At 39.9% G+C, this 20828-nt stretch overlaps 1 protein-coding gene across 1 annotated transcript in view; it reads right to left on the bottom strand.

Moving 5' to 3' along the window:
* Window positions 1-3884: 3884 nt before the first annotated feature.
* si:dkeyp-14d3.1 (transmembrane protein 132C) overlaps window positions 3885-20828 on the bottom strand; it is a 261882-nt gene continuing 244938 nt past the window's right edge. The window contains exons 7-9 of the mRNA XM_028458543.1: window positions 15717-15990; window positions 10328-10519; window positions 3885-5287 (exon numbers count right to left, since the gene is read on the bottom strand). Of these exons, the coding sequence (XP_028314344.1) occupies window positions 4148-5287; window positions 10328-10519; window positions 15717-15990 (1606 nt within the window). The 3' untranslated portion in view covers window positions 3885-4147. The remainder of the gene's footprint in view (window positions 5288-10327; window positions 10520-15716; window positions 15991-20828) is intronic.

The following is a 20828-nucleotide window of genomic DNA, read 5'->3' as shown; positions in this document are numbered from 1 at the left end:
TGTTCACAAAGGTGAGAAATGTAAAAAGCTCACAGAACAACGCCTTAAAAAGTGGATTTTAATCCTACTTCTGCGGTCGGGAGAAGCAGAGTCTGATGATGCCCGTGTCTGTAGCCACCACTTCGTCAGAGGTATGTTAGCGAGCTAACTTTGCGGCTAGTCAGTGCGGAGTGTTCTTGTGCCCCCCACAGTTTTCTTAATGCCCCCCATTTAATACTGACTGGTGCCGACTCTGAGTCACTAAAGGGTGCTGCTCCTTTTTTTCTCTTCCCATGTCTGCATTTCTCAACTTAGGTTGTCAAACTCAAGTACGCATATTTTTTCTTGCAAAATAAAGGGTGAATTTATTTATTCTATTCGCTATTGGAGGCCAAAATAACACCCAGGACCCACAAGACCAGCCAGGCAGGCGAAGGCAGAGAGGACGCAGGTAAGTCCAACCCTCTGAAGCAATCCCAGCCCCCTACCCAGTGTTGGCAAAACTACTTTGATTTGATGCAAAATAGGGGAACACACCATAGGTTGAACAGCGAATACCTCTTTGAAAGTGGCTAATTGCAGCGGAGCACATAGGAAACCATAAAAAGCAAGGCTAATCATTATTTAAAACTCTTGGTCTCACATCATCAGTTCAATTAAAAATCTAATTAGGATAAAGGCCTTGGGAAGCTTTTTCCACCCCTCCTTTTCAGCAACGTCAGGGAGGCCAACAAGAATTAGTCTTGAGTTATGGGGCTACAAAACTGAATTGAACGTAGCCATTAATTTTCTTTACAACATCAGAGCAGGTATGATCTGAGGCAGGATCCCAAAATGTGGAAAGGCTGCAGATCTTTAATGTGGCATTTCCCCCTGCGGTGGACAGGTATCACTTTAAAAGAATTGCAGGGGAGTTTTAATTACCTAAAACCTTTCATCAATTATTCTCTTTGGCTCAAAGTTTATTCCTTCCAACTTTTGCACAGCCTTTAAACTATAGCCCTCCACCACAAACTTCTTTCATTTTGAAGAAATGCCAACATCCTCAAACAGCAGTTTCAGTGCTTTAACTGCATGCACTTGTCCCTCTTCAATTAATAGTCAATAGTAGTTTTGATACATATATTTGCGACCAATATGTGTTGAGTTGATTTCCTTTCCCAGTTAGATCTAGGATTCTTGTTTGTATACTGTCATGATTCAAGAATGTATGTGCTTACCTCCTGTTTCCACTCAGGTGTTCCTCATCCCCTTATTGCATTCCCTCACTTTTTAAAGTGATGCTTGAAGACAGAGTATCATATACTTGTGCATTGTCTACCAGAGCTTGCTGTCAGCATTTTGCTGTTCCTGTTTATCAGGCAGTTTTTACTTGTGGTTTAGTATCACCGAGTTGCACTTTGGTGGTTTTTATTAGTTTTTTCCTGTTGAAATATAATTCCTGTATTTCTGCATTTAGGTCCTCCAACACCTCATCCGGATTTTTGCATTCCTGCAATAAAGAAAATTCTTTAGAAAAATCTTTGGGGGGTTAAAGGGCCCATGTGAATCAACTTTTCTGTGCTTTAAACATGATAAAGTGCTATTTGGGCTTCACACACATGCCCAAAGTGCTTTTTTCATTGATTCCCTCAATCGTTAGTTAGAGGATGATTTGCTCCTTTCTTACTGCAGGGTGAGCACAAACACTCGCTCCAATTTGATGACGTGTTCCCACTGTGCTGAATAAGTTGACGCAGCACTGGGCTGGAGAAGCCGTGTCCCCAGGAAGCTCTCAGCCGTGATTGACATGTAATCAGACACGCCCACAAAGGTGAGCATTTCAGCGTCCTTCGCGCAGTGCTATGTATGTATTTTCTACAGTCTATGTATGTACCGTGAACGCCCCGCCCCCACGCTCTGTCTCGTGTTTATAAAGAAGCATGAGCTCTACTATGGAGTGGGTGGGAGGAAGGTGGGCCGTCCTCTGGCCCTACATCACCGTGCGGGGAGGAGGAAGTCAGTGTCTATGGACACGCCCACTCATGAATATGCATAAGTAGGACGCAAATCAGCCTGTTTGTGTAGAATTGCTCAGAAAGTGACTTTTCAGAGGCTAAAACTCTGGAAAACAGTTGAGTTTGGGAAAATAAACCTCAAATACTATGTTTTTGGGATTCTTTGAACAAATGGAAAAGATGGGTGAAAAATAGCATGATATGGGACCTTTAATAAAAAGAACTTCACACAATTAAAACACTTATTGAAATGATAAGTGCATTTATTTAATTTTGCAAGAATGACCAAATTAATAAAGACATACTCAAAAGGTGTTTGAAGGTTTTATTTGCAAATATTTTGTTTATAGCTTTGACGTTAGACTATTTCTACATAACGGGGTGAATAAAAAGCAAGTTGATAATAATTGTATCAATATATAAAAACTGCTTTAATATTGATAAACTGGTATCCAGGTATGTGACAAGACTCCACCCCTTTCTTATATTACACTCCTAGCATGATACCATCATGTGAGTGTTTCTGCTATTTAGAAAATAATAAGCAACAAAAAAGCAATCAGTCAGCAACAATGTCACAATAGCTAGTCTTCACATTGCAAAATAGTAAACAATTTTCCAGCCGAATGCCTTTGTTTAGGATGTTTTTGGAGATAATTGTTGTTTGTAGTTATAACCAAATATATTCTTAAAAAAAAAAGAGAAAAAGATTATTCTCATCACCTCTTAGAAATCTTTTTAATCAGAAGAAAGGCATCTAACTTTGCAAATAGTGACGTTTTCGCTTCCAACTGTCATGGTGCCAGTCTCCATCCACTCCATCCATGTGTTTAGTAGGCTGTATGTCTCTCTCTTCCTCCTCAGCAAGGTTGGCTCAAGCCCTAACCCAAAACATGAGTGACAGGGACTTGAGCATCTGATCGTGTATGTGTGTGTGTGTGTTGCTGCTTGTATAGCACTGTGCTTGCAGGGGTGTCCACATTATATTCAGGTATAGCTGTTTTTGTGTACATATCTTTTCAGATTTGTTTTTGTTCAGTCACTGCACATTTACTTTACCATATAATTCATTTTGAAAATGGATTTGAGGTAGTCCTGTCATCATACCAACCTGTGTGGAGGCTGAGGTCCTCTGGCACCGGCCATTAAGTTATTCTAAAGTAAACAAAGAGGCAGCTATCCATGTTAACACTCTACGCCTCTGGAATAACCTGCCAGAGAATCAAAGGGTTTGTAGAGAATGGGGGCTAAAAAAAACTTGTTTTGATTACGAATAGTTTCCCTTTTAGTTGTAAGATTTCATGGCATTTTCATCAGCTAGCTTTAAAGGACAACATTTGTCATGTTTTAGACGAAATGTAAGATCTTCATCGAATAACTAAAGGACTTCAATGCCAATTAAAAATATAGAAAAAAATAGATACACCCTCTTGACATTGTTGTGTATTCCTTACATTTCCATATACAAAGCAATAATTCTCTGGGTATTTCAGTTCATACAAAACATGTAATCTAAAATAACTAAATAACTTTTCTTGTTTACCACCAACATGCAGGTATTTCTCTTTGCTTGCTTTGGACTGTGAGACGCTAACAAAGATACGAAAGTCATTGTATAAAATCAACACCCAAAAAGATACAAAATTTTCCAAAGTCATTTAATGTGCACTCACAATTAGAACACTATCTAGCGGTATTACTGTTTATTTTGAAATACGTTTTTTGAATTATGATTGACTGGCACCCTTTCCAGGAGGTACCCCACTACCTTGCACCCTTGGACAGCTTGAAATAAGTACCAGCAGACTCCCACGACCCTGAACAGGAACAAATGGGTCAGGAGATGATTGAATGAATAAAAGTTATTTCACTGCTATATCACTACTCGTCAATCCTGGGGTCTGTAGTTGATTTTTAACCCAGTAATGATTGAACAATAATAAAAGTAATCATCTACTTGAAAAAAATAATCAAGGAATTATGTAATATGTTCATCTTTCTGATTGATCACCAGCTGAGAGGAATCTGGATCGTCCTTCTCCAATTAATGACCCTTTGGCAGTTTGTAGAAATAAGTTATTCTCTTTCGCCAACTCGGGGTTGGTTCTCATTGACATCTACTTTCGTCCAGAAGGCATAAGGGTGAGTTTGTAATAAGAGCACAAAGTTTGTTATGCCACCTCTTTTAAAGCACTGTCATTTAGCCTTTCCATGTAGTTGCGAAGCTCCTTAGAGTTCCCCAGTTGCACGTTCTGGCACACCCACTCAATGTCTTGGTTGTGGCCCCCTGTAAGCGTGCTAACTGTGGGGTAGCTGCAGTCCGAGGGGATGGTGGTAAATGTGGTGAACTTGACTCTCTTCCTCTTGGTGGTGGGGGAGTCTCCTTTGCTGTCTTTTGCTGGTGAGGCTATATCAGCCGCCCGGTGAACTTGACTCTGTGTGTTTTTTTGGGCAGAGCCACCGTTGAGCAGGTGGCTGCCCTCCTCTAGACCACTATTGGAGTCCATCATGGAAGTTTGCTCTTCCTGCTGAGGTGATAGACTGATTTGGCTCTCTAGCAACTCGGTCTCATTTCCCAGCCACACCCAATCATGGGCATGATTCATATTCTCCTGGCCCTCGATGGAAACCTCCTTGTGGCGATACTTCAGAGTATATGAAATGCAGTTGATAAGAAAAACCAGGATTGCAAGACAGAATACTCCGAGGAGTGCATACATTCCAATCTCCAAATCTGTGAGTCCACGGGCGGTCTGAATGAGCTCATCGTCCATATTACGGCCACGAGGAAAATCTACTTGTGCGGGAAAGTCAGAAAAGTCAACCGGCAGGTTCTGGCCACTATCAGAGAGTTTATCCTCATTAGGTCTACGCATTATGGCACTCCGAGTAGTGGTGGCTTGTCTCGACAAACCATCCTCGATGTCAGAGATAGAAGTGCCAAAGAAGTGGCTGTTTAGGCTCGTTCTGTCCTGGGAGGAAGGAACGTGTCCCGTGTTCTCTAAATCATCCAAATCAGTGCCGTCGCCGTGACCAAACTTCACCCTGATGTTACAGTTCCCTGCTGCCAGCACACTGCGGCGCTTGAACTTCTGGCAAACCTCACAGACAGTCATTTCCACTCTGACCAGTAGGCCTTGGCCCTCTGCCTCAGTCACAATGACAGGCCATTTCCACGAGGAGTCCTGCTGGACTGTCACCACTTCTTTGTCAAGTGAAGTTGCTGTCAGGATGAAAAAGTCTGGATTGTAGAGGTCCAGTGGAGCCACAGTGCCATCACTAAATTGTAGCCAGGCACTGATTAAAGCTTTCTGTGGAAAGAGGGAATTAAAAAGTGTTAAACACATTCATTTTTTTTAATTTGACTATTTTCCTTTCCTGTGCTTATGGTTAGACATTTATATAATCAGTGCAATAATATTGCTTTTTTTCCCCTTTAGTTTGTATTGGATGCACCACAGAGACATGGACTATAAAGCTAAGTGGTTCTATATGCTATCTTTAGCCACTTTGCCACACCTCTATTTGGTCAAGATCTGATTGTTCTCTTTAGGCTTAAGATGATGCATATATATGTGTGCAACAGTTTATCATCACACTATAAGTAGATAGAAGATACAAATAAAAGGCCTTCCCATTCGTCCATAGTTACAATAAAAAGGTGAACAGAAATGATTGGGAGCATTTCAAAGGCCTCATGAGTGAGCTTGTTGGCTACATCAAAGAGGTGACATTGAGGGTAGCCTCTGCAAATTAAAAAGGATGGCAAAGCACAACAAAAGGGCAGAAGTTGGACTTCCAGTCATTTTTCTGTAGAGCAGTTAATGCATGTTCTGAAATTAGGTTTCTATTTCTAGTAGCTGCCAATAGAAAAACACTCTGTCACACTCAGATTTTCAGACTGCAGAGTAAAGACCACAAGCATATGAGCAGGGGAATGTAACTCAAAAATATGATTTATTTGGTGGAAATCACATTACGCCAAAATGTATTTGGAATTATTTTAAATTATGACCTCTCTTTTTTTAAGTCGGATCAATGGAACATCGAAATGGGTTTTTCCTGAAATACAAATTTTCACATTTAGTGCAATATTTTATAAAATTCAACCTTTTGAAGATGGTTATATTTTCCTATGTAAAGATAGGATCATGAAAATGAAAAATGCATACAAATGCATTCATGTTTAAATCCAAATGTCAGTGTTAAACATCACAATTTTTTACTCTAGACAATTTAGACATGTCACGAGGAGGAAGCAGGAATGTAGCAAAGCTTAAAGTCCATGTATAATTACAAAACCAACATAAATACAACATAAATATTCACCAAGGAAACAATAACTGACTTGACTTGGAGGTGGGAACACGCCACAGCACATGAGCAGGGAAAAGCACAACAGACTGAACAAAACCCACACGGGGCTTGAGGCCATCACACACAGGCACACATCTCAGCAGGTCATGACAATACTATTAATTGAAAACCCCAGAGAACTGGGGTTATGTAAATAACCCGAGTAATATTAGTGAGATGTCTCACTATGGGATATACCTCTCCGCGTCATATCAGAGGCCCTTTCTCATAAAGCCAACCCTGATTGGCAGGTGAAATGTATTCATCCACGACAGGTAGTCCCACCTACTACAAGTGGAGTGGGCGGAGAATACATTGGGATTAACTAAGCAACCTCTTCTCGCTCAGTCAGCAAGAAGGGTTGTCTTTGTGAGACATTTCACTCATATTACTCAAAGAACCGGGGTTATGTAACTGTCACACAAATATCCTGAACAGACACTCCCCTGAACAAAGCCCAGGAGGTGGCTAAACCCCGAGTCGAACGTTCACGCAAGCCAACAGCAATCGCCTCCACCACCCAGTGTGACAAGTGTCGCTTAGTAACAGGCTTCCCCTTATGGGGCGGAGCCCAGGAGGAGAAGAGCTTACCGCTACTCCTGAAGCTCCGTGTCAAATTCACATACGCGCACAGAGTGTGTAAAGGACACAACAGATGAGGTCGTTGCTCAACCTGTGAGGCAGAGAAGGCCGTGAGTAGGAGAACACTAGCCCAACACCGTCGGCACAAATGCATGAGTCATGGTCTGAGTCCACATCGTACTGAGATTGTATATATGCATAAATGCGCATGCCCTCACATGTGCACTAGCAAAAAATTAATTCTTGCTAAAAAAATGTATTCATTTTTGTTTATTTTTGTTTTCAAAAAGGTGGCTTCCCCTCTCTGGGTCGGTGGAGAGTCCTTGCCTCAAGTGGAGGAGTTCAAGTATCTCGGGGTCTTGTTCACGAGTGAGGGTAGGATGGAGCGTGAGATAGATAGACGGATCATTGCGGCGTCAGCAGTGATGCGGTCGCTGTATCGGACTGTTGTGGTGAAAAGGGAGCTGAGTCGGGGGGCAAAGCTCTCAATTTACCAATCGATCTACTTTCCTACCCTCACCTATGGTCATGAGATTTGGGTAATGACCGAAAGAACAAGATCGCGAATACAAGCGGCCAAAATGAGTTTCCTTCGCGGGGTGGCTGGGCACACCCTTCGAGATACGGTGAGAAGCTCAATCACTCGGGAGGAGCTCGGAGTAGAGTCGCTGCTCCTTCACGTTGAAAGGAGCCAGCTGAGGTGGCTCGGGCATCTGTTTCGGATGCCTCCTGGTCGCCTCCCTCGGGAGGTGTTTCAGGCATGTTCTATTGGAAAGAGGCCTCGTGGAAGGCCCAGGACACGCTGGAGGGACTATGTCTCTGAGCTGGCCTAGTGTCGCCTCGGGGTCCCCCCAGAACAGCTGGAGGAGGTGTGAGTGGATTGGGAGGTCTGGGCATCTCTGCTGAGACTGCTGCCTCCACAACCCGGCCCCGGATAAAAGTGGAAGAAGATGGATGGATGGATGGAGTTTATATAGGCTGATGTTGATGATTAGCTACTTCACAATGGCTTGCCACTGAAATTAGTGTGCTTATTGTGTGCTTATTATAAAGAGATAAAAGGTTTTATTTTATCTCAAGTATAGTATAACTTTTGAACACAATAAAGCCTTACTGCTGTCTTAAAAAGACAAATAAACAAGAGCACTCTATTTGGAGCTCACTGCTGTGCTGTATGATCACAACAAAAAGTAAAAGGAAACTTATGTCTAGAACAGGTAATGTGCAAAGTTACAAACAGTAGATGTAGAAGCAGTTCAAACAGCTGAACAAAGGGATTTTTTTTTAACTGATCCAGAATCAGTATACCTGTATTGATCCGGATCATCCACAAAATCTAAGCACTAGTTATATATTGCATTTCAAATATTTCCTGAAAATTTCATCAAAATATGTGCAGTAGTTTTTCAATTAGACAGTTCACAGGCAAATAAATAACTAAATTAATTTTGGCAAAAACGTAACCTCCTTGACGGAGGTAGAAATGCAAAAAGACACTTTGCAGTACGACTCAACAGATATGGAAACTATCACCACAAGATTTTGTAAAGTGTTGGGTGAATGGCTAAAAGTAGCATGAATAATAGAATAGAATAGAATAAAAGGCTTTTATTGTCATCATACACAATGTACAATGAAATTGAAGGACAACTCTGGTGGTGCAAGAGTAAAGGTATAAAGAAAAAAATGAAATAAAAACACAATACGTGTAACAGGGTAACAAGTGACACCTGCACACAGAGGGACCATGAGCAGACTTGTGTCCACAAGATATGTATAGATTTCACAAAATGTACTTTTATAACTTGCTCTAATTCACAAAAACAGATAACCGTGTTTGTTTTACAAACACATTTTAGATCAAAGCAAAACTTCACTTTGTGGAGAAAAGCTAGCAAAGTTTGATCCTGTTCTACTTCCACAGGTGACTAAAGTGTTGAAGAACCCCAGACTGTGTTTCTGAATAGTTTTTAGAATGAAGCAAAACAACAACTCAGTAGACACCTACAGGGCCTTTGATTTTTCATGAGGCTATTTTTCTTGAATTTCTGTCCTTTTTCCGTGATCATGAGAAACCAAAGGCCCTTTACAACTGGTGGCAGGCTTCTGACAATGTAGCGTGATAATGAAGGTAAAAGCAGATGTTTAAAATGAATATGACAACCAACATTAACTGCCTTCTGAAATGTTGTTTTGCTTCGTTTGGCGAGATTTAGAATGATTTATGCTGACGCATCAGAAGACAAAATCATTTATTGAATTAATAAATAAAACAATATTGATTTAACTTAATGAATCCCTATTATGCATTTTTGGCACGATTTGGGGACTTTGGGTATTTCAGTAATTACATCAAATTAGGGAAAGACAATAAAACAGAAACAATTTGGAAAATAAAAGAAATGTATTTACCCTAAAATGGAATTGGTAAAATTTTGTAATAATTAACTGTAGTTGTTTAGGCCACAAGTTAAAAAGAAATACACAGAAACACGCTTTGGATGCCAACAAAAGACTAGGCCATAAAATCCATTGATCATCCATTTGTCACATCCAGGTGAGAAATTCTACTTTGTGGGACACGATGACCATGAAGACGTCTAAAGATATTCCAACTGGCATATTTCAATTGAATAAAACCACACTAAACTTGAAAAATGAGGCTTATTTGAGGCTTATGTGTTCATTTGGTTGTTTGAGGTTTAATGTCCATATTGTTTTTGACATTTTTATTTTATTTTAATTCACAAAGTTTTTTGTTTTTGTTTTTCCAAATCAATTTAATTCACATAGAAAAGAGGTATACCTCTACCACAAAAAGTCTATTTCTCTTATTTTTCTTCAAATATGTGTGCATGACCCAAAGGAATAAAGCAAGTAGTTTTCAAATATGAAAACAACCATTTATTTTACTGAAAAACAAAGAAACTTTAGATGCTGCATCTTTGATGTTTACAAGTAACACAGACAGGAAAAAGGAGGAAACGTTTCACACTGTTGGGGACAATATACCCTCCTTCCTGCTGATGCTGAACACATCAGCACAATGTCCTGTGCCAAGGTCTTTATACAAAGCATGTTTTGTAAGGGTCACCACTAAATTCTGCAATTAGTTTTGGAACTCATGGACTGTAATCCCTCTTATAATTATTATTTTTGGAAAAGTAAAACAATTGTCATAAAAACAAATTTCATAATTCAATTAAAAAGTTAAAGTTGGGGGAATTAATTAGTTAATGATGTTTTTTGACAAACATTAAAATTTATAAATGTTTTAACCGAGCGTTTAAAAAGAACATTTCTGCACAGGGGGATCAAAACATTTGTAGCACCGGATTCCAAACACAAACAACAGATGGCACATTTTTGAACCATTGCAAAGCTCCTGTGATGGTTAGTAAAAACTTCCTGACCTGTTTGGGGCTCTGCAGGACCTCCTGTGTGGTGGTAGTGGCGAGAATGGCCCTGTTGCTTCCTGCACTGAGCTGGAGACTCATGGAGAGGCCTGTTACCAGCTGGATCCCCAACTCCGTGATGGTTACTTTGTCATCCACCACTGTGATGGTTTTCTCTGCCAAAATTGAATCTGACAGGGGAGACAGAACCTGTGGGGGTACACACACAAAATGCTAACACTAACTTTGACTGTGAAATGTTGTTGGTTGTATTTCTATTTTCTCTCAATTAATCCATAAAAAACTTTTACATTTTTATAGTGTAAACTTTTACAAAAGCTCATAAAAGCTTTGCTATAAGTAACGGGCTCGCCTGGAATCAATTTGAGTGGGTGTCTATGCTGTTGGCTACGCATTTATATGGTAAGTTTTATCACAGTTTTGACATCGAAATGACATCTACTGTATAAAATTTTAATTATACATACGTATATCACATGTTTTTTTTTTTTTGGTTTTTTTTCTCTATATAGCGCAAAATACAACAAAGTCATCTCAAAGCGCTGAACAAAATATAAAGTTCATAGTAAAAAAGAAAGAACCCAACAAGATCCACATGACCAGGCCTTTAGCGACAGTGGGAAGTTTGACTAGAAAAGTTTGAGAACCACTGGAGTAGACTGTTCAGGAAAGCTCTGAGCACCCCAGGGTGGGGAGGTCCTCCGCTAAAGAAATCAGCAGCCACAGCTAACAATGGCGAGAAGACTAAATAATTTACTGAAACTTTAACTAAAAGATAACATCACAACGGTTCGTGCTGGTTGACTGACAAGCGAATCCTGGTGAATGAAAGGCAGAAACATTACTGGGTGTTCGCTGTGAAACAGTCAAAGACAAGACGTGAAAACAGCAGATTACAATTACCAGGTAATTTAGGAAAATGTTAAAACGTTTCATATCATTTAAGGCTTGCCAGCTCCTGAGCAGGGAAAATAAGGATACAAAAAGCCTGCTTTTTTATTTAATTTATCTCTCCACTCAGGCTGGGAGGATTAGATAACAACCTGGCAGACAACCTACACACCTTATTCCTGCAGAAGGATTCCATTACCTCTGATTAAAACCAGTAACCCAAAAACAGAGCCACACCTCAACCCTAAAGTGAAGCGGTGTCTCTGAGATCAATGCCACCTGAAAAACTCTATGGCTCTTTGCTTATTGTGGATTCATGTAAACGTCTCCTGACGCATCAGTCTATGCGATGTTTGGCAGAAGGGCTCACAGTTGTCAGACCTTCACACTTTTTCCCCCTCATTTGAGCTTGTTTTGCAAGAGCATATAGAGAGTTTGTGGAGGTGAACAGACATCTGCACAAAGACAGACGGATTCCTTGAGACAGGATAGCACAGCCTGTACTTGTGAATGTCATTAGGAGGTTGATACTCTTCCAGTTAGCAAATAGAGGCTGACAAACCAAAAGGGGGAGGAACACTGAATTCTGGAAGCCTGAAGTGCTGTCTGCGACATTTCAGTAAGAACTAGTCTGCTCTGAATAATAGGTACGAACCAACCCATAGGCGGTGGAAAATTACTATATCCTAAGAAATATTATATCTATTTACTTTACTCAACAATACACAATAGTAAAGTCTATCATCATTAGTTTGTTAGCAAAAATCAGTAGTTTAGTATTGCAGTCTTTTAAAGGTGCAGTCTGCAACTCTTAAAAAAGTGACTTTTTGTCATATTTGCTAAAGCTGTCACTATGTAAGGACAGCTTTACATGAAACTAGTAGTTTGTGTGAAAAAAACAGACTCATTGAGTCCCCCCTGTTGCTCCTGCTGCCTTTGGCAGATTGCCAGAATGCACTGTGACCGAGCAAAAAGAACCAATCAGAGCCAGGATTGTGTTTGATGGACTGTCTGACAGCTGTTGCTCACAGTCCCCACCCCATTCCCGGCGCTGGAGCGCCGTCTTTTTTATAGTGTATGGTCTGGAGGAGTAGAAGATGGAATTAGTGACTTTTCTGTTTGAAAGCTATACTGCTGCTTGATTTACATTATGTTTGATTTGTAATTGTTACACTAGAACTCTGTAGTGCATGTGTTTGTTCATGTGCGTGCAGCAGCCTCCGTGTGGGTGCTGTAAGTGACACTGTGTTGTTGCTGCTGAGGTGTGTGCACATTGAGAGAGAGAGAAGTGCTGCAGTCATATGATTTTAACAGAGCACGTTATATTACTGTGATGTTGCTGTTGGACTAATGTTTGCTTGTTAGCTCCTCTGAGGGAGGGACTTTGGAAAGTTTGGAGGCAGGGCAAGAGAGCAAGTGGGAGGGAGGGGGAGAGAGGGATCTGAGAGTTGCGGACTGCACCTTTAATAGTCTAAAAATACACATGTATCAAGCAAAAACTCTATGGTACTAAACAAAGTACTGTATATCGGCAGTGATAACTTTTATGAACAAGGAAAAGCAGAGGGGGAGAAATTAGGCAAAAATAGAAGATTAAAGAGTGTATCCACACAGAGAAAGCGGCATTCAAGAAGGATGATAAAGCGCTCTGAACTGAATATGTCTAAAGCTTTCTGTCGACTTTCACGCCACAATGTTTACCACAATCTATTGCAGGTGTTGCCTGATGATTGGAGAATACATCTCGACCAATATGTGCAAGAAAAGATGTGAAGGGCAGAATTGCAGCAATCTTAAAGTTATCAAGTTGATGAGAAATTAGCATGTCAAGGCAAAAGGTGAAAATCAGCAAGCAGTATCGCCAATTAAGAAAGGTGATGATGAATGTAGTTAGAAAGGTACTCATGCTTAAGTGAAATAAACAAGAAATAACATTTTATTCTAAAGACTGATTCCAAGATGTGCTTTTCAAATTTAAATGAGGTATCATGTGGAACCTGGAAAAATCTTGGAACAAACACACACACGCGGAGGATGCACGCGCACACATACGTGGAGGACGAGCACGCACACACACACACACACACACACACAAACACAAGTGGAAGACGCGCGCACACGCACACACAAATGGGTAGTGGATCGCTTCTAAATTCAAGCACACCATTCTGTTGCACGTGTACCTGCCTGCCTAACTTTCACTAAACTTACCTAATTTAAGTAGTTTGGTGTAGTGGCAGGTGTGGTGTGACTGAAGCTTTAGTGATCAGGCGTGCTTCACTATGTAGCACCGTCTACGTGACATGTAAACACTTAGAAAAAAAGTATTAGGTGCTTACGCGTGCAGGCGTACACACACGTGCAAGTCAGTAAGTGTGTGTGAGTGTTGAGTGTTGTATCTGACTCAGAGCGTAACACTACAGTCACTACCACTCTATAGACGGGTGTCGTGACACAGACTGTAACCGGAATAAATGGTGGTCCGTTATACACTCAACACCCACACACACCTAGCTCGATAGTGAAGGTCACCTGATAGCTATAGCTTCACTCACGCCACACCTGCGCCTATGTGTGACTGATATACAGTATGTTTGTTAGATGCACATCCAGGTGTGATGTATGTGTGCATACACTTTAATGTGTATGCACATTAAAGCGTCTGCAAACGTGTTAACGCGTTACCACGTCTGCAAGCACACATGTGGACGTGACTTGTGCATTGTGCCCGTGTACCCATTGTAAGTCAATGGATTGGTTGGACTGGTGTGCATGAATTTAGAATGGATTCACCCCCCATACACATGCAGAGGACGCCCACAAACACACACACACAGTAGAACTTTAATCGGGCCGAAAAAAGAAGACACGGCCCGAAACTGTTCGACCAGAATGAAGCCGATGTCTCTTTAAGCCCGAACACGTTTCAACCAGACGGTATTCACTTCCATGTTTATATTGGACAGTGATGCACACTGTCCAATATAAACATGGAAGTGAATACCGTAGCATCATGGGCAGCTAAGTAACGACAGGGGTCGTAGGGGGCCTCAGCTATAGACGGGAGCATCCGAGCAAATCGCCTATATTAAATAGACGGAGCGGCTGATGTATGGGTTTGAGGTTATACAGATTAAATAGAGAGTTAAAACAACCCGTGCTTACCTGGAAGTCCCTTTTCTGTCCAAGTGTGCAACAATTATCATGACGTACCGATTAAAGAAGGTAAAAACTACAGAAAATCCCCCCCTACGTTGCTGAAAATGAAGCGTAGGGAGTGCTATCGCTACGTAGGGGAGCAAAATTTTAACGTCGGGGGCCCCCTAGGCTCAAGAGTGCTGGCGAGAACCCTGACACTTAATACCAGTGACGTGCTGTCAGGGTAGGCAAGGTAGGCAGTGCCTACCCAAGGGTGAGTTGATATTTTGATTATTTAATTATAATTTTTTTTTTTTTTTTTTTATATATTATAAATTATTTATTTTTCCATTTCCAATAGCCTACAGTACCTATAAGTTTGAAAGTGTCCGCATTTTGTGCGTTTCATAGCCCAAATTACTAAACAGCGCTGTTTCCTGGAACAGCTGCAGTCTTTTTTTTTTTTTTTCCGCTTCGCTGTAGGGCAGAGGGAGGCCACGCCCCTTCCCAAAGGCACGTCGCTCCTCTGCTTCCGTTCTCATTGCGTGATTTTACGTGTTTGCGCATGCGCAGTCAGGTCCCCAATGTGACATGAATTTACGCATAAAGGCAGTGTAGAGATCTGCCTTTGCACGTAACTGCGCTATGCTAAATGCTATACGTAAGTTCACAGCACATTAGTGAATAGATGACACGTGACCGCTGCTGCTACGTTCTCTAGCTAGTGGGCGGGATAACACTACAGTGTGGATGACAGCGCTAGAGGTGATAGAGAAACTTTGTTTTGAGGAAAAACGACAGCTTTTAAAAGATGGAGACCAACACCTGAGCTACCAGAGCTTCAGCAAAGGTAAGGTCAGAAAATGTTTCATACTTTTCACAGTGAATGGAACAAAAGGAAGGATTGACTTTGTGGATGCTCCTCACTGAGGCTGTTCTATGTTGTCATTTTCTCTGTGTTTCTGTGTTTCCAACACAAACAATGGATGTGCTGTCGTGTCATGAGATATATCTTGTTGGGAGAGTATGGAGGCTATATTAAATAATTGTTTATGTTTCTTTAATGGTGTTTATGATGTTGATTTTGTTAGATGGCTAAATACTTGTTCATGTGGATCTTATTGGGTTTTTTCTTTCTTATTATGAATTTTATATTTTGATAAGCGCATTGAGATGACTTTGTTGGAAATTGCTTGATACAAATAAAATTGATTTGAATTGAATTAACACTTGACAGCAGAAACATATGAAATTGTCATTGGTGGTCTCGATTTGCAACGTGCCTATCCAGCCCTAGTGGTCACGGCACGTCACTGCTTAATACATAAACACACTTTTCCCCAGACTCATGACGTACCTGTATCGTGGTCATCCCGATGTCAAGTCCCATCAGTACCTTTCTGTTCAATAACTGAGCGATCTGTGGGTCCTCCACCTTCACAAAGTCCCACACAAGCTCTGTAATATCCACCTGCCAGTCTGAGCCCAGCATGAAGCTGCGCTGGCCTCGTACATCGGCTGATTCAGCTACGAAATGGGTCAGGACTTTGACCAAGGTGTGCTGGTACTGCAGGGTGCAACCTCGGCCTTTTCTGTCTTCGTCATCATCATCCTCACTGTCACTTGTGGATCTAAAGAAAAAAAATGAATGGTCATGTCAGTCGGTGTGGATTTACTGTTCATAGACCAATATGACTCCAGCTAGATCTATTGTTTTAACAAATTTAAAGATTGTTCAGCTTAAAATGTGCAACATTGTAGTGAATAATTAAAAATTTCCAGCAAACTCAGGACAGTCATTTTGCATGGATTTCTGAAATTCATTGTTAAAACAGAACCAAACTATGTCAACCATGGTCATTTCAGACCAACGCAGCCTTTTCTGTCCTGCATTTGTTAATATAAACAGTATTTATAGTATACAACCTCGAGGACATCTGAGGTAACACAGATGCACTATTGACCAACTTTAATCACGACTTGGGTCAATGTCAGTAGCCATTCCTCTGTATTGAATAAACATTGTAATAGGTCCTATGCTGACAATGCAGTCTGGAGTGTTACACAGTCCTGGAACATAATGTTTCTAGACTGTGGAATCAATCTTGGAAACCTACAGAAAACATGAAAAATTTAAAGATTTAAATATTGATGACCAACAGCCAGCTGCAAAGGTTATTTTTTGAGAATAACAAAGAAGGCTCTTGAACCAGTAACATTATCTTCCACAAATGTCCCAAACAATATAAGGCTTTTATGCTGTAGATATGTGCTTGTTCTAAAGTATTTTAAAGTAAACCAAATAATTCAATTCAATTCAACTTTATTTTTTCATTGCGCAAATTACAACAAATCCACATGAACAAGCATCAGCAACAGTGGGATGAAACAACTCCCTTTAAACAGGAATGAATCTCCAGCAGAACCAGGTTCAGAGCTGGCAGCCATCTACTTCAACTGTGTGATTAAACAGTGTTTTGCCCATATACAAATCTAATATCATACAGTACTGTACAGTCTTAAATTAAAGGCCGTGGCTACGGGTACGTTAAACGTATCCGTAGCCTGCCACTCTATGGATATGCAGTGCCCCTCACTGGCCAGTTTAGGTCACATGATAGGCGCACCACGTCACTTAAAGTTCCGTCATTTATATTTTAGTTCATATTTATTTTTAGCTACCCCGCTAACCCTTTTATTTTAGCCCTAACCCAAACTCTAACCCTAACCCTAAAATGTTTATTTTTGTCGGATCAAATGTGAGATTCAAACCCACGTTAGCAAAACTCACATTAGCGGTGAGTGCTACTATCCTGGCACGATGGTGACACAGGCACATTACGCTTATGTAGAAAAGCTTCGGAAATGTATCTATAGTCCCGGGGGCTATGGCTACGTTGAACGTACCTCCAGACACTTTCTAAATTAAATCATTGGCATTTGACCCTTAGTATGTTTTTAACACACATCGACATGCAGAGACATACAAAAACACATACCTAGCATTAAATGTTTTCGTCATAATAAAGATGAAAACCAGCAAAGACAAAAATGTCATATTTTGAAGAGATAATCTGATTTATTTTATTTTTTTTCGCATTAAAGTCAGAATACACTGAGATCGTTACTTCAAGTAAAGCAGTGGGAAGAAAGATGTAAAGAACACACTGTAAAAAAAAGCTAAGAGTACAGAGAGATCTGAAGTTAAAGGCTTAAAAGCTTTGCTGGCAACGATCAGAGACATGCAACTGAATGATGGCCATTACAGGAGAAATCACTCTAATGCTATAAAAAAAAAACCTTATAATATTTATTCAGGTTCATGGCACTATCACAAATAATTCAGACAAGTGATGACAAACCTGTCCAGCCGTCACAATGTGACTGAAGACCTTTAGTGTACCTTTTATCTATTGTTTGCACTTTAAAATTCTGAAGTGAATCTTTTGGCAGTTTTAAAAGATACCTCTCATCAATAACTCAACACCCATTTTTAAAGTTATTAAATGTATAAAAATGTCATTATTTAAAAAATTGCTATTTATATATGAAATGGCTCTCATTGACATGAAATCTCATTAATAGGTAACATAATAATGAAAACAGTTATAAGTACATGTAAGAACATTTAATAAAAAATGTCATTATTGGAGTTTATGGTCCTGTTGCATGGATACTCTATGAAAGGGTTCAGGCTTTTGAAAAAAGCATCACAGAAAACCAGAATACCTGAAGGACACCCTTACATTAAAACATGCATATTAAAGGAGGCTTTAAAATTCACAGATTCTAGACTATTTCATATTCAGTTTTAAAAGTAACAAATGTTTAACAGCATTAATGAATGTATTGGTTAATTTGTAGCAAGAGCAGTGGTTCTCAAACTGTCGGTCCAGATTCTAAAAGCAAGCCTTTTTTTTTGGCCTGGTCAAAATATAGAAACCCCAATTTTGTAAGAGTTAATGTTTCTCTGTGTTTTTTCAAATAATAAAGTAATCACAAGAAAAGGTCATTCTATATACTTAGAAATCACGTTCTCTTTACAAATCCACTTGTTGTTTATTCCATTATGAGTTTGGGTTGAAATATGCTGCTCCAAACACCAATTTCTTTTTCTAAATAGTTTTATTTTGGTTGGCATAATTTCAGATAATTGAGTGTTTTCAGCCAAATCATCATAATTGGAGCTCATGAAAAAACTTTTCAGTACCTGTAATTTTATATTTATTCATGATGGTAAGAGTCTGAGTTTTTAAAGAGGCTGAGGTTAGTCTATTATGCACAATATAGTATGACATTTCTAAAAACAGCAAGTAGAGTGTAAAAGTGAAACTTTGCCTTTCATGTATGAGCATATTTGGGTAACTGTGAAAATGTGTCTTTTTTGTTGCCTTTTTGTGTGAGCTCAGGTATAAAATGCTCTACAGTTGCATTAAATTAAGTTGAAACTTGTTACTACAGTTTGATGTAATCCTGCAGCCAGGATATATCTATATAGTATATATACAAGGGTATTGGTCAGTATTTAGAGGTGAACAAAGAAAGAGGAAGTGTAAGCCTTTTAGTCTGATGTAGCATGCGTCTAAACGTCTATTTTAAGGTTAATTTAATTAACAATTCACACTCACTGCTGCTAAAACCTGCTTGCAAAGCATTTTCCCCTCTGTATGAAAGGAGGTGCTGCACACTGCATGGTGGCGGTCTCGTCACATTTTCTTTTATTTTGTGACAAAGCAAAAAAAGTTAATTAGACAGAAACAGTAAAAGCTGTTTCTATATATAGATAGATACTATAGATACTGTATAGCGCTGTTTGATATTATTGCCAAGATTTTGGATTGTTTTACACATTTAATAACTTCCTTGTATTGTATTGTGAGGCTTGGTAAGAACAGAATGTGTACACGGAAAAAGAAGGAAAACTATCAAGGTATGCCACACATAATATTACAGATATAATCAGAGGTTTGATTAAATTTAGCATCTCATTTTTTAAAATTATTTTCTTTCAGCACCTCATTTGCTTTTAGGTGTTTTGAATAAATGTTTAAGTATTCTATTTGGACAGCTGTGTATTTTATTGAGTTGAAATCACTGGAAATTTCATTGTACACACAAAATAGAATGTGAGAACTGAGCGTGAGAAGGACAGGCCACACCTCCACGCTACATCTAAAGTGTGATTTTGTGCAAAAAATAGTTTCTCTGTCAGCTTGGAAGATTGCAGAAAATGGCAAAACAAGGCAGTTGGCTTTTTTAAGCCAATAAGTGATTATTATTTCTGTGGATATCGCGAAAAAGAGCAGCAGCACAGCAGCAATTAGCGTAGCGAGTAGCAGCACCTGTCGCAAAGATGCTAATGCAGGAGAACCTGCCTCCAACAGCCAGGACACAGGAGGATAACTATCCACGGGACATGAGGAAGACTTAGGGACAGAGAGAAGAAAAGGAGACGTGTTCTGGTTTGTACATTGAGGGGCAGATTCACTAAAGGTTAAGTTGCAAAGATCACTAGTTTTTCCCACAGGTTCTCTCTCTCTTTTTTTACTGCACCTCCCTTTACTATACTTTCTTGTTTTTTCCCCCTTGATTGCATGCGGTTTGCATTCTGTCACTGATTAGTAGATTGCATTCACCTGGTCAGTGCTTGCACTCAGGTTTGGATCTTCACATGGGGTAGCAGTTCAGCAATGGTAAGGTGTCTTCATTACCGTTATCAAGTCCACTTTAATTTATCTTAAATACTTAATTTACCATGATTTCCTTTAGAAAGTACATTTAAGTTGACTTGTTAATTATTCTAATATTTTATTTTGTCTTTCAGCACCGAGGTCAATCATTTAATGTGTGTTTTTTTCTGTTCCCCTCGTTGCCTCCGAAGCTGATCGAATAAACCTATTCAAATGATATCCAGTCTTATTGTCTGAAAAGGTGGTGACAGCCTCTTTCATTAGAACCTTTCACCACACTCCATGCGCTAATAAGCCGTACAAATCCCAGGGAATCGCCCTCAATCCATTTAGCGCGTTTCCCTCTAATGAATATGTCGAGTAGGCGGAGCTCACAAGGGGAGCAAAAAAATGGGAGGAGAAAATGCAAATAAATTAATACAGTGGGCGCAATGTAATTCATCAAATCTGGAACTGTTTGCGGTGATTGTTTTAGCAGAGGAAAATATTACGACTGACAAGTAGGTGCAAACACACACGCAGAGATCCGCTGCAGTAATTATTTACATAAAACACAGCAAAGATGGAAAAAAAGGCTTCAGTTAACGTTTCTAGTATAAGAAAATAATTAAAATAAATCAATAGTGAATATTAACAGCCACTAAATGACAAAATAAAAGATGAGTAAAGTGTGTGTGAGGGATGCCTGAAGCCCGTGTGGAGTCCGGTACGTGTGTCCGCTGCAGTGCAGAGCCAGAGGGTCGCTGTGTGACCTCCATGGATGTCGCTTCGGACGCACA

The sequence above is a fragment of the Gouania willdenowi genome, chromosome 9 (genome assembly GCF_900634775.1).
Source record: "Gouania willdenowi chromosome 9, fGouWil2.1, whole genome shotgun sequence".
Lineage (NCBI taxonomy): Eukaryota > Metazoa > Chordata > Actinopteri > Blenniiformes > Gobiesocidae > Gouania > Gouania willdenowi.
Note: the sequence above shows the minus strand (reverse complement) of the source record. Positions and strands in the feature narration are given on the sequence as shown.